This window comes from Thalassophryne amazonica, chromosome 11 (assembly GCF_902500255.1).
Source record: "Thalassophryne amazonica chromosome 11, fThaAma1.1, whole genome shotgun sequence".
NCBI classification, from domain to species: domain Eukaryota; kingdom Metazoa; phylum Chordata; class Actinopteri; order Batrachoidiformes; family Batrachoididae; genus Thalassophryne; species Thalassophryne amazonica.
The window spans coordinates 37,563,929-37,576,587 of NC_047113.1; the positions used below are offsets into that span (position 1 = coordinate 37,563,929).

Sequence of the window (12,659 nt, forward strand, 5' to 3'; positions counted from 1 at the left end):
TTTTATATATATATATATATATATATATATATATATATATATATATATATATATAAACCTTCATTACATTAATATGGAACTTTATTGGCTTGAATCTGTTTTTGTTGTTACTGCATTGAAATTATTTTTTTTCTGTCAGGGTTCTAAGACTCCATTGGACTTTTGTGGGTCTCAGGCTACGCCAGCTGTGGTTCCACTATTTGGAGATGTCACCTCCCAGACCAACGGCGTCCTCACCTCGACCACAGCTTCCAATGATGCTCCCAGGCCCTTTGGCTTCGGCTTTGGAGTATCAAAGAATGATGTCCAGTCCCAGCAGGACAAAAACTTGTTTTTTCAATGCATGACACAAAATTCCAGCCCCAATCCATGTACATCTACTTGCCAGGCCCAAACTGAGGGCAACAATTATTTTGCTGCATTGTCAGATGGCCTAAGCAAGGAGCCTCCAAGACTCTTCAAGTCTACAATGGCCATTGAAGGGCAGAAAACACTTATGGATATTCCAGCCTCAACTGGGTTATTTGGCTCAGGTCCTGTATCTCGCGTACCACAAAAAGAGCAACTCAAAGTGCCTGAGACCCATGCAACAGGAAATGGTGTACTCAACAAATCCTCATTAGCCTTCCAGGGTATTGTTGGTTCTGCTGGGTCTTGCCTGGATACTCGTGGTGTAGCTGCAGTGTCTGGAGCCCAAGGTCCTGCTAAGAAAAGCAGCAATAATGGAACTAATGTAGGTGGTTTAGGATTGAATTCTGGATGTGCATCTTCAGACAGCCACCAGAACATTTTCCTCCAGGCATCCCAAGAGCCAGCAAATCCATTTTTGGGATATGGGGACAAGCCACCCCACACCTCCTTTGGTAGCTCCTCTGCAACTGAGCCACAAACCTTGAGTCCTGCCTCAGAAGGCAAACAAAATCTGTTTGCCATGACAGAGCCCCCAAAGGGAATTCTATCTTCCCCTTTCACAGCAGTGTCAACAGTGGCTTCCCTCAGCTCTTTATCCTCTCCAGCACATCAAAATGAAGGGTCTGTAACAAAGGAGGAACAACAATTTGGGGAGCAACCTACATCCACCTCAGTGTGCACCATGTTTGGAAACTCTGCAATGGAGGACGGTCCTATGAACTTTGATCAACGTCAGAATCAGAAGTTTTCCCTGGAAGAAAGAAGCCAGTCAGGCAGAAAAGACTCTGATTCAAGCAGCAACAGTGACCTGTCAGACCTGAGTGAAAATGAAGATGACCTGGATAAAGACCAAGCCTTTGGAGGACCACGACTCACCTCCAAGGATGCGGCCATGTTGCAAAAAGCGAAAGCCGCAGGGGCTGCAAAAGGTCGCCCACGTAACAAACCTTTTAAAGGTAAGATTTACCCCCGCTTGACTATTTTGCTGCCATCATCAAAGAAATAGAATTAACATTGCATCTCTCTCAGTGGGCCAGTCTGTGCTAAAAGACCAGACAAAGGTGCGCCGGCTGAAGCAGTCCGGTGAGTCGTTCCTCCAGGATGGTTCCTGCATCAATGTGGCTCCTCATTTGCTCAAGTGTCGTGAGTGCCGTCTGGAACGTTACCGGAAACGGGTTACTGATGGTGACAGTGATGATGATGATGACCCCAATGTGGCCTGTCGCTTCTTCCACTTTCGCAGGTAGGAATGTAGACTGGTGCTGTACTTGTATGCATGTTTGTGCAAGGCCTGCTGTGTGTTTGAAGCATTGTAGAATAAAATTATTAGAAGAGAGAAGTTGAATTGTAATTTTCTACACTTGAGGAATAGTAAAATTCTCATGCAATACTGCACTAAATAGCTGCTCGTTACTCATCTAAACTTTTTGGCTCTGACCAGGCTGGCCTTTACCCGTAAAGGAATATTGCGTGTGGAAGGATTCCTTAGCCCCCAGCAGAGCGATTCCATGGCCATGGGTCTATGGCTACCTACACCAAATATCCAGGAGGGTCTTGACCTTGATACATCAAAATACATTCTGGCCAACGTGGGTGACCAGTTCTGTCAGTTAGTCATGTCTGAGAAGGAGGCCATGATGATGGTGGAACCTCACCGTGAGTGTTGGCAACAAATGTATTTTTTCTTCACTGTTATTAAGTTTCAATCAGGCTGACTTGAAAATGATGAAATGAAATGAAAATGTCAAATTTTTGTTAAGGGCGATCAAGGTGATCCACTGGATTTTTTTTTTTTTTTTTTTTTTTTTTTTTTTTTTTAGTTCCCTTTTAATTTTACTCGGCAAAAGAAATTGAAGTTTTTGTTTTTAGCATTTTGTATCTTGAGTCTTGATGCACAATTTCTCTGCCATTTAACATTTTAACATATTTAGTATAATTTTTTTTGGTGGGTGTGGGGTCTTTCCTTGTTTCAGAGAAAGTGGCGTGGAAACGTGCTGTGCGAGGTATCAGGGAAATGTGTGATGTCTGTGAGACCACTCTATTCAATATCCATTGGGTGTGTCGCAAGTGTGGTTTTGGAGTGTGTCTGGACTGCTATCGACTGCGCAGGAACAGGCCAAGGGAGGGTGCGTATTACTATGGTAATGTAACTTTGAAAACACATTTTACTACAGTCTTTTTTGGTAATTTAAGTTTATTCCTTTGTAAAGCTTTGTAAAACTCTGAATTGAAAATATAAGAAGCTGTTCTTCCCTTCAGATGTAGAAACAGTTCCAGATGATGAGGTTTTCCCTTGGTTGAAGTGTGCCAAAGGTCAACCACATGAACCACAGAACCTCATGCCTACACAGATTATACCTGGGACAGGTAACAAGCATGCATAGTATAGATAATCTATCGTTTTGTATTTTTAATTTTACATGGATATTAATTATGGCCAAGTACTGGTGTAGTAAGAATTATTTTATTTCTTCATCTGTCTCTTTCAAAAGCTCTATACAGCATAGGTGACATGGTGCATGCAGCAAGAGGAAAGTGGGGCATTAAAGCTAATTGCCCCTGTACTAGTCGGCACACCAAGCCCTTAGTACGCCCAAGTGCCCCGAATGGGATCTCACAAGTACTGTGTTTCCACATCATATTTTTATGAGTTGACAACAAAATGTTAAACCTTAATGTTTAATGGTTGGATGTTCTTTTATTACCAGTCCACACCAAGCAGTGGTAATGGCCTTGGACCTGGAGCTGCTCCTGCAACTTCAAAACCAGAGGGAGAATCACCAGTTGTAAAACCTGAGGCTACACCGACAGTGGGGTCATCAGATAGTGGGGTCGGTGAAGGTGTAAGCAGTATGACTAACTCCACCAGTGGTACATCATCCCCATGTAACCTTACCCAGTCCTCTGCCAAGGAGTCACGTTCTTCAGGGGAGGGCACCAGCTCTGCTTTGCACTGGCTAGCAGACTTGGCAACACAAAAAGCCAAGGATGACACCAAGGGTACGTAGTAAAGCAGAGGCAGTTATGTTGAGTTCAGAGTGAAATTTGGTCTTGAAATAGACTTTGCATCAACATTATCACATACTTGCCACCTACTTTCAGAATCTGGTTTGCTGCGCTCTGTGATGAACCGTGACAGCCGACCTTCCTTTGGTCTGGACTCACTCAGTGCCCTGTCAAAGCCTTCTGCTTCCAGCCCTAAGCTATTTAACAGCCTGCTACTGGGCTCCACCATGGCCCAGTCAAAACCAGAGGGATCTAGTTTGCGGGACCTGCTAAACTCCGGACCAGGCAAGCTTCCCCAGGGTCCTGGAGAAAGTGGAGTTCCATTCCCTTCTGTCTTTACCTCAGCAGGAGTATGTATAAATTTTTTGTATTCCCTAGTCATTTAAGGTCTCAGTGTTTAATTTCAAAGCAGAATTAGTGGAGAAAAAATCTCCTGGAATGTTTCAAAATATTCCAGCAGTTTTTGTTTATCATTCCTTTGGCAAGCTTTGAACTTTTGTAGTTAGTATTAATCCTCCTGTCTACTCCTCCGGTCACATTCATATCCAAATGGTTATGCTACGAAAGAATGGTCAGCATGCAAAGTCCTCTCTCTCTCTCTCTCTCTCTCTCTCTCTCTCTCTCTCTCTCTCTCTATCTATCTATCTTTCTCTATCTCTCTCTATCGCTATCTAGCTATCTAATTTTATGCATTCGCTCATTTATCTCCTCTACAGAGACCTGGGACTAGTATGTGTGGTGCTTTATTTCCCTTTACTAACTATGTGAGAGCATAGCACATGGTATTTTGAGGATTTGTTTTAATTTATATGCTGCTGCTGATAATTGTCATTATTGCATTTTGAGTAAATGAAGTTTTATACCATAAAGGAACACACAGTAGTTCTGTAACCTAAAATGCCTCTATCTGTTAGAGTGATAAGGTGAAGAGCAGTCTTCCAAACTTCCTGGATCACATTATAGCCTCAGTGGTGGAGACCAAGAAAGCCGAGAGCCGTCGGCCAGGGTCCTCTGAAGCTGGTGAACTTAGTGTTTTGGGAGCTCGCAGAGATGGAGTGATGGGCCTGAGTGTTCTGGAACCACATACTTCACACTCATGGCTCTGTGATGGACGACTTCTTTGCCTTCAGGATCCCAGCAACACCAACAACTGGAAGATCTTCAGAGAATGTTGGAAACAGGGCCAAGTAAGAATGCAATATATGCACTTTTTGAGGCTTTTGTGAAAGAAATGCAGAAATACAACACTTGGAGACAATAGGCTGTTATTTTACCTCATTATCTTCTGTCATCATTTTTCTGATTGTTTGTTTTTTTTTTTCTTTTCTTTTCCTCTTTTATTGTATCAAGCCTGTGTTAGTATCAGGGGTACATAAGCGACTGAAGAGTAACTTGTGGCTTCCTGAGGCCTTAAGTGAAGAGTTTGGAAACCAGGACGTAGACCTGGTCAACTGCAGAAATTGTGCCATTATCTCTGACGTGAAGGTACGAGACTTCTGGGACGGCTTCCAGGTCATTTCCAGTGAGTGCCCAAATATCATTATTTTGTTTTTATTTATTTATATTTTTATTAACAACTATAAATTCTTGCCTTGAATTTGCTTTTGTCTGAAAGCAGGATTATTCAAATCTTAATAGGCTTATTATTTAAAAAAAAAAAAAAGGTGGAAGAAGGTGGCTTTTACAGTGGGGGGGGGGAACCCATTAAATTTAACTCATGATCTGGAGCCATATCAAGGTGTTAATTACCACCCTGATAGGCAACAGCCATCAAGGAAGACATTTCAAAAACTGTGAAAGACATTGAAATCATAGCAAAAGCATTTAAGTAGCTTTGGCAAGGAGATTGTGAAACAATAGATCACCTACAGATGTATTTGTAGGTAAGTAACACTCCTATTCCACAGGACACCATTCTGTTAGATCCCCCCACGATCCATAAAAAGTGCAAAACTGGGATCAAACCGCTTATTCCGGCATGCCCCATCAGGCTGGCTTATAAAGTGCAGACCTGGCAACTGCCGGCTTATAAAATGCATACCTGGCAACTCGCTTGAAGACGAAAGTAAAGCTGTACCTGGCTGCGTTCTCAGCCACAACCTCAACAAACACTGCTATTGCTTCATATTTTTACCCCGATGGAGCACAATCAAAGTTTCAAACTGTACTCACCAGGACTACCCTATTTAAAGATGTTTGAACATGACTGGAGCTGTTAAGACTGCAAACACCCGGAAGTCACCGCATAATGATGTCAGTTTGGCGAATTGGAATGAAATTTTTGAGCAACTCGAAAGTTTCACCCTGATTTCAAAACTGATGCTGATGATGGCTGTAACTACTGCGTATTAGGCATGGGCCGGTATGAGATTTGGACAGTATGATAACCGTGGACAAAAATACCGTGGTTTTATGGTTTCAGCGTATTATGTATAGCTTTAAAATGTACTTTAACAACATTATGGCTATTTGCATATGAAGCGCGCGTGATTCAGGTGCACTAGATAGATAGATACTTTTAATGACGCGATGTCTACCGCTATGAGCACAAAACCACTGATAAATTTAGAAAAAATACCAAAATGATAGTCACTCTTTTAAGCATTTAGCATGTGTCCCGTGGGAAACATGACTTACTTGCTTAGGGAGAAACATGGCTGGAATAACGTCCGGAACTCCAGATGCTCAATATTGGCCCAGCTTCACCAACAAAGTGCTTGGAATAGATGTATTTGTCCTTCTTGGGAGAAATTTCGTCAAGCACAAGCACGACTCGAGTCCACCACTTGTACTTCTCAGTGGTTTCAAAGATGGGATAAAGTTTACTCTTTCCATGTAATCCTTTGCGGTTATCATGAATCACTCTGAGTCCGACACAGGCCAAAGCTACGATGCTTTGTTGCCACCGTTTTTGGCTTGAAGGGCTATTCTACGGAAAATAAAATGAAAAAGCCAACTTGGTCCTTTTGGAGAGGGAAAAGTTCAGCGCAGGCTTAGTCTCCTTCAGCTATGCTGCAGAGCTAGCTAATGTTAGCTGGCTGTTTGTAAACAGAGACAGAGGTGCACGCTGGGGGAAGGGCGGCAGCGGTCGCATCCACTCTGCCCTGTCAAGAATTCTCATAACTCACTCATAACATGCCCCGATTTGCTATTCGGGATGAAATGGTAAGGAATGGCGCTCTGTATAATAGGGGTATAAAGTCTGTACAATGTTGTTATACTGTTCTGATTCTGGGCTCACAGAGGAATCAGTGAGCAGGTGACACACATCTGCATTCATCTAAATCTACACTTCATCCCATCAAAGTCACTGCCATTGATGGCACAGTCCTGAGAGATGATTCTGCTATACCATTCCATTGAGCCAGCTACTTTAAGTAGTTACATAGACTGATTCCCGCTGCTGGGATGTTGGACATCACTGGTGATCAGGTCTGGTGGCTTATCCAGCACTCATCTGCACACCACTAAATCTGTGTTATATTGCAAAGGTGGTGAAAAGACTGAAGGCAGGAAGATCTGCAGGGATCTGTGGTGCCATGGCTAAACTCCGTCAGGCAGGTGGAGATGCTGTTCTCCCAGAATTTGCAAGCAACATTTGCTTCCACCTGAGAGATGCTTATCATGCCAACAGATTGGAAGAAAAGACTTAATCCTCCATATCTGCACAAGCTCACAGTAATGAGAAAAGAAACAGAAATGGTGTTTCAGTGGTGCTTCGATCAGAGTCAAAACCCTCCCACTGACTTGAGCTTCAGCTCTATTCTTGAGCTAAAATATTCAGCTTTCACCAAATGTTATTAAAATCAGTTCAGTTGCCTCAAGGCACTTCACTTCTGTTAGGTCTAACCTTACCAACCCCTAGAGCAAGCACACAGGTGACAGTTGAAGGAAAAACTCCCTCTTATGATTTGAGAAAGAAACCTCAAGCAGACCAGACGCAAAGGGTTAACCCTCTGCTTGGGCCATGCTACAGACACAATTAACAATACGAGTATACAGGAAATTTTGGGAGTCCATGCTGGTGATTGTCGGCCACTAGCCCCAAGCTTCACTAAAAGACCCAGACTTTAGAAAAAAGTTGGGGCTGCAGCCCACTTCATTTCCTAATAAAATTAATTTAAAAGGGTAGAAAGCATAGTACCATACTATGCCATTATGCTAGCCATATGAAAGGGAAAATAAGTGCGCCTTAAGTCTGGACTTGAAAGTCTACAGAATCTGTTTTATTTATGCAGGGAGATCATTCCACAAAACAGGTGCATAAGAGAAAGCTCTGTCATGTGTAGACTTTTTATTTTCCCTAGGGACACAAAGTAGTCCTGCACCCTGAGAACGCAGAGCCCAGGCCGGTACGTAGGGTTTAATTAGGTCAACTACGTAGGGAGGTGCCAGTCTGTGAACAATTTTATGGGCTAGTAGCAGAATCTTAAAATCTGATCTCACAGGGACAGGAAGCCAGTGAAGAGATGCCAAAATGGGTGTAATGTGGTCAAACTGCTTCATGTCAAGAGTCTGGCAGCAGCATTTTGAACCAGTTGGAGACCCCTAATGCTGGACTGCAGTAAACCAGAAAATATAACACTGCAGTAGTCCAGTCAAGAAGAAACAAACACATGAATCAGGGTCTCAGCGTCAGGCATAGACAGGATGGGACAAATCTTTACTGTGCAGGTGGAAGAAAGCAGTCCTCATATCTACAATGTGGAGGTCAAAGGACAACGTAGGATCAAAAATTACCCCAAGGTTCCTCACTTTGTCAGTGTGATGTATATGACACACGAGCCTAGGCTAAGCGTTAACTGGTCAAATTGATGCCGATGACAAAGGCCCTTTTCCTTGGTCTGGATGGTTCTCTCTCATGCTCAGTTTTATTCATATTCACCATGTATGATCTTATTGTCTGATTAAAGGCATTTACTTTTATATACATGACACCTCTGCCACACATGCACAGAATCATTCTTCCCTTCTCAGACGCGGCCTATTGCATGTTTTGACACAGCATATGATACACTGATGTCCAATCTCACAAATCAGTTCAAATCCAGATGAAAATCAGGTTTGGAGTTACAGTTGGTAGTTTGTGGAGGTATGCAGTATGATTGCTGCTGTAATGGCTGTGTTACTGCTTTCTGAGGCCATTGCATTCATAGTTGATTCTATTTGTTGATGTGTTTTGTGATTGTAGAGCGACTTCAAGATGCCGAAGGTCAGCCCATGGTGTTGAAATTAAAGGATTGGCCTCCAGGAGAAGACTTCAGGGATATGATGCCCACAAGGTAAAACTAAGTTATCTTTTGTGTGTGGTTGATGTTTTTGGCATCAGCTGGACTGCAAACAGGTCTTCATTTGTATATCAGCTGAGGTGAACTATAGCTCTTGGATGTTTTTGTGACATTTTGTCCAGGAAGAAAGTTGAAGGTATCTATTAGTAAGTTCTTTCAGCTTCCTCCCTCTTTGGAGTCGCCACAGCAAATCAGAGATGATCTGCATGTTTTACACCGGATGCCCATCCTGACCATATTACATGGAAGATGGCCATTGATAGTCTTGAACTGGGAATCTTCTGCTCTGGAATCAAGTGCAGTAGCCGCTTGACCACTACTCTGCCCACTGAAGATATCTCCTAATGCATAGTTATTGTTAGCATTGGTCTTCATCTCCTGGAGTTTAGTACCAAGTGATGCTTTTTGATTATGTGGGTATTTGTCTTGTAAGAAATGAAAACATGAATTTCATTTTAGCAGTTTTTTTCTGTGGCTTTATGACTAAATATTATTTACATTAATTTTATGATGTTGATAGTGATATTGTTTATTTGAAATATCAAATGATCTCTTACGGTTGTTCCAGGTTTGACGACTTAATGGAAAACCTCCCCTTGCCAGAGTACACAAAGCGAGATGGTCGTCTAAACCTCGCTTCCCGTCTGCCCAATTTTTTTGTGCGTCCTGACCTCGGACCCAAGATGTACAATGCCTATGGTGAGAAGACGATGGATAGACTCTTGGAAATGTTTCTTTCTCACAGATGCATCAGTTAATGTCTCACTTTGTCCTTATATCTTTGTTGTCATTTGCATTCAATCCCCATTTCTTTGTCTGTCCCCAGGGTTGATTTCCACTGAGGACAGGAAAGTAGGCACCACCAACCTTCATCTTGATGTGTCTGATGCTGTCAATGTGATGGTCTATGTTGGCATCCCTGTTGGAGAAGGAGACCATGAAGAACGTGAGTATGCACACACTCTTTCTATTTCTTTCACACACATGTCACAGATTTACAAGATACTTATAGCCTAACTACATCAGGTATCTACATCAAATGCATTACATGTCTCTCATAAAACACAATGGGCCTCATTCACAGATGGTTTATTTTACGTTTTTTGGAGGAAAATCAAATACGCGGTGATCAGCCTGGGTTCACTTTGAGTGGGACAGTGCCTTTCATTTTATTTGAATGGATTCATTGAAGAGCGAGTGCATTATTACAGAGCCACTCTGCAGTCTCTCAGCCCTCCAAGTTGAAAATAATTCAACTTAAGTTGCACAAAGCATGCAGTGGAAAGCCTGTTTTGGTCGAATTTGTACAAAGTCAGCTTGAAATACTGGTTTTGGTCAGATTGATATAAAGTCAGCCTGAAATAGTGCAGTAATTATCCATTGTCTTGTCCAAAGTCTTGGATTAAGTGCTGGTAAGGTATGTGAATATAACCTTTCGCAGTTTGTTTGTCAAATGCTCAGATTTGCACAGGAACCTTACCTATGTTTGCCAAATTAACTTGGACAGAAGAGCGACAGCAAATGCCCATTATTTAGCCATGGTTCTAAACTTGTGCCAGAAAAATAGTCAGGTCTGTAAGTAGATGGACAGTGACAATTTTGTGTCTGCACACCATCACAGTGGAGATGAAATTTAATGATCAACATGTGCTTGTGGGCTGTGAAAAGGAACCACAATGTATAAAATACTAAATGCCTAAATGTTTAATTCAGTTTTCTTGTTAAAGTCCTGGAATTAAAAAGTCTACACTACAAACACATATTTTGTGTAATTTCATTTCTATTGTGGTGGTATATAGAGGTAAAATTAGAACTATTGGGTCACTGTCCACATACGTATGTATCGAGCTGTATGTGATTGTAGCCATTCAGGTTTTTAATTTATTGTTTTAGCCATTTCATGGCCCTGAGCTCATGACAGTTTGAGTGGCTGGGCTGCTAATAAATTACGGATTTGCATCTTGGAAATATGACAACAGTGATGTATTACACAAATGTTAAAATTTGTGTGTGTGTTTAAGGAATGAGGCCCAATGATGTTATATTCACAAAATGTGTAATTCATTAACATTGTAGACATAGTATTATATCATTATATCTCAGCCCTGTAGAGTGAGCATTAATAAAGACAACTTATTTCTGTAACCCCAAATCAGAAAAAGTTGAAACAATATGGGAAATCAAAAAGGAGAAAAAAATTGCAGTGATGGTTGCATTTAATTTGACTTCTGTTTCATTACAGACTGTGTAAACCCAACATAATTCATGTTTTGTGTGGTCACCTTCACTTCGTTTAATATATAGCCATACATTTAAGGCCAGCAGCACATTCCAAAAAAGTTGGGACAGGGTAGTTTATTCAAATATAAGTATTAAATAATCACTGTTAGAGCTAGTTTTCTTGAAACAAACATGGATAAAGGTTCTCAGTTGTTACAACAGATTTCCGTCAACTGGGCTGGCAAAAAGCAGGTTTGCACTGACCCCATCTTGATGCAGAATCAAGGCTGGATGCAAGATATAAAATTTACCAAGTTCAAAATGTTCAAAAATGGATTTTTAGAATAACCAGAGGCACATCCAGATGGAAAGAGGGTGTTGTGGGGGAGATATGCCCTCCACAGCACCCCTTGATTAAAAGTCCACTTTTGAAGGCATTTTTCATACTACTGCTACTACATGATGGTAATAATAATAATGATGATGATGATAATACAGGGCTGTGAAAAGTCCGCTGATCCGCGGGATTCTGCGGATTTCATCATGGGGAGGTGGGGCGGGGTGTTAGTGATGTGCTCTTTAATGAATGAATGAATTTATTTGACACACAAACTCAACAATAATCCTGAACATCACAGAGTTTTTAAAATGCTTATCGCAACGCGTTCTCTTTTTTTTACGACATCGTGTAAGTTTTATAAGTCCGCGGATACTGATCTGTGTGTCTCAGATACAAATCAGTTTCCTCGGATCCGCGGAGTTTTGCAGAGGAAAAATGCCACTCAAAGCGTAGCTGTTACGACAGTTGTCGTAAAGCAGGACTGGTTGGTTGCTGCGGCGACGCTGTGTGGGTCCTGTGCAATGCCACAGCTAAACTTAGCATGTGGACATCCCAAACTTTTATAGCTTTCAATTTTTAAAAGAAGAATTGTGCAGCATGTCTGTGTCACGGCCTGATGTCGCACAGAGAGAAGATGGCGAGAAAGACGGTTTGAAAAAGTCTTATAAGGACAATAATCCGTGGAATTGTCACTGGCTTCATCAACACACCTGAAAGATAAAAGAAACGGGAAAAGTGAACTGTATTCTCTCAGAAAACAAGGTAAGAATTTTTCTCTCCCTGGAAAATAAACATTCTGCTGTTCAAACAGGATTTTAGCCAAGATTATGTGACTTTTTTCACTAATCTAGACTTTCTTTCATTGTAAAAAAAGACGTGGCTGAATGGATTTAGGCTACATGAAGTTACACAAGAATATTATTATAATAATTATAATATAATATTAATATTTTACGATGATTTTCCAAATATTCTACAAGCTTTAGCTGTGGTTTTTGAAGTCTTCATAAATTTCATGTATTTTAATTGTTCTGAGTTGATGCATAATTTGGTTTACAATTACAAGGAAAATCATTCCAGGTCCTACTTCCGCGTCATATTCTGTTATTTCAACATCATCATTGACGGGTCAAATAAAAGGTTGAATATAGGATCATTTAAATATCCACTAATTTTGAGATTTGTTCTTCCAGGAGATGCTGAAAAAGTATCATTTATTTCTGGGGCCCCACAGGGCCCTAGACCCTGGCTCCTGGGGTGCTGAACCCCAGACACCCCCCCCCCCCAGACCCCTGCAAATTTTCCCCGGATTTCACAATTTTCATTTCACAGCCCTGGTAATCATTTTAACAACCAAAATATTTAAATTGGTATTCTGGGCATACATTTTATGG

General features: G+C 41.4%; 1 protein-coding gene across 3 annotated transcripts in view; it reads left to right on the plus strand.

Moving 5' to 3' along the window:
* The window catches only part of kdm3b (lysine (K)-specific demethylase 3B), a 79,391-nt gene that overhangs the window by 46,444 nt on the left and 20,288 nt on the right, over nucleotides 1-12,659 (plus strand). For 2 of the 3 annotated variants that reach the window (XM_034181224.1, XM_034181225.1), the window contains exons 8-20: nucleotides 140-1,367; nucleotides 1,441-1,654; nucleotides 1,853-2,067; nucleotides 2,385-2,537; nucleotides 2,671-2,778; nucleotides 2,904-3,031; nucleotides 3,120-3,411; nucleotides 3,514-3,767; nucleotides 4,332-4,604; nucleotides 4,768-4,939; nucleotides 8,609-8,699; nucleotides 9,274-9,404; nucleotides 9,532-9,651. In XM_034181224.1, coding sequence (XP_034037115.1) covers nucleotides 140-1,367; nucleotides 1,441-1,654; nucleotides 1,853-2,067; nucleotides 2,385-2,537; nucleotides 2,671-2,778; nucleotides 2,904-3,031; nucleotides 3,120-3,411; nucleotides 3,514-3,767; nucleotides 4,332-4,604; nucleotides 4,768-4,939; nucleotides 8,609-8,699; nucleotides 9,274-9,404; nucleotides 9,532-9,651 — 3,379 coding nt within the window. Of the gene's footprint in view, nucleotides 1-139; nucleotides 1,368-1,440; nucleotides 1,655-1,852; nucleotides 2,068-2,384; nucleotides 2,538-2,670; nucleotides 2,779-2,903; nucleotides 3,032-3,119; nucleotides 3,412-3,513; nucleotides 3,768-4,331; nucleotides 4,605-4,767; nucleotides 4,940-8,608; nucleotides 8,700-9,273; nucleotides 9,405-9,531; nucleotides 9,660-11,009; nucleotides 11,147-12,659 lie in introns of those variants that run through there. The other variant, XM_034181226.1, reaches the window with a different exon arrangement.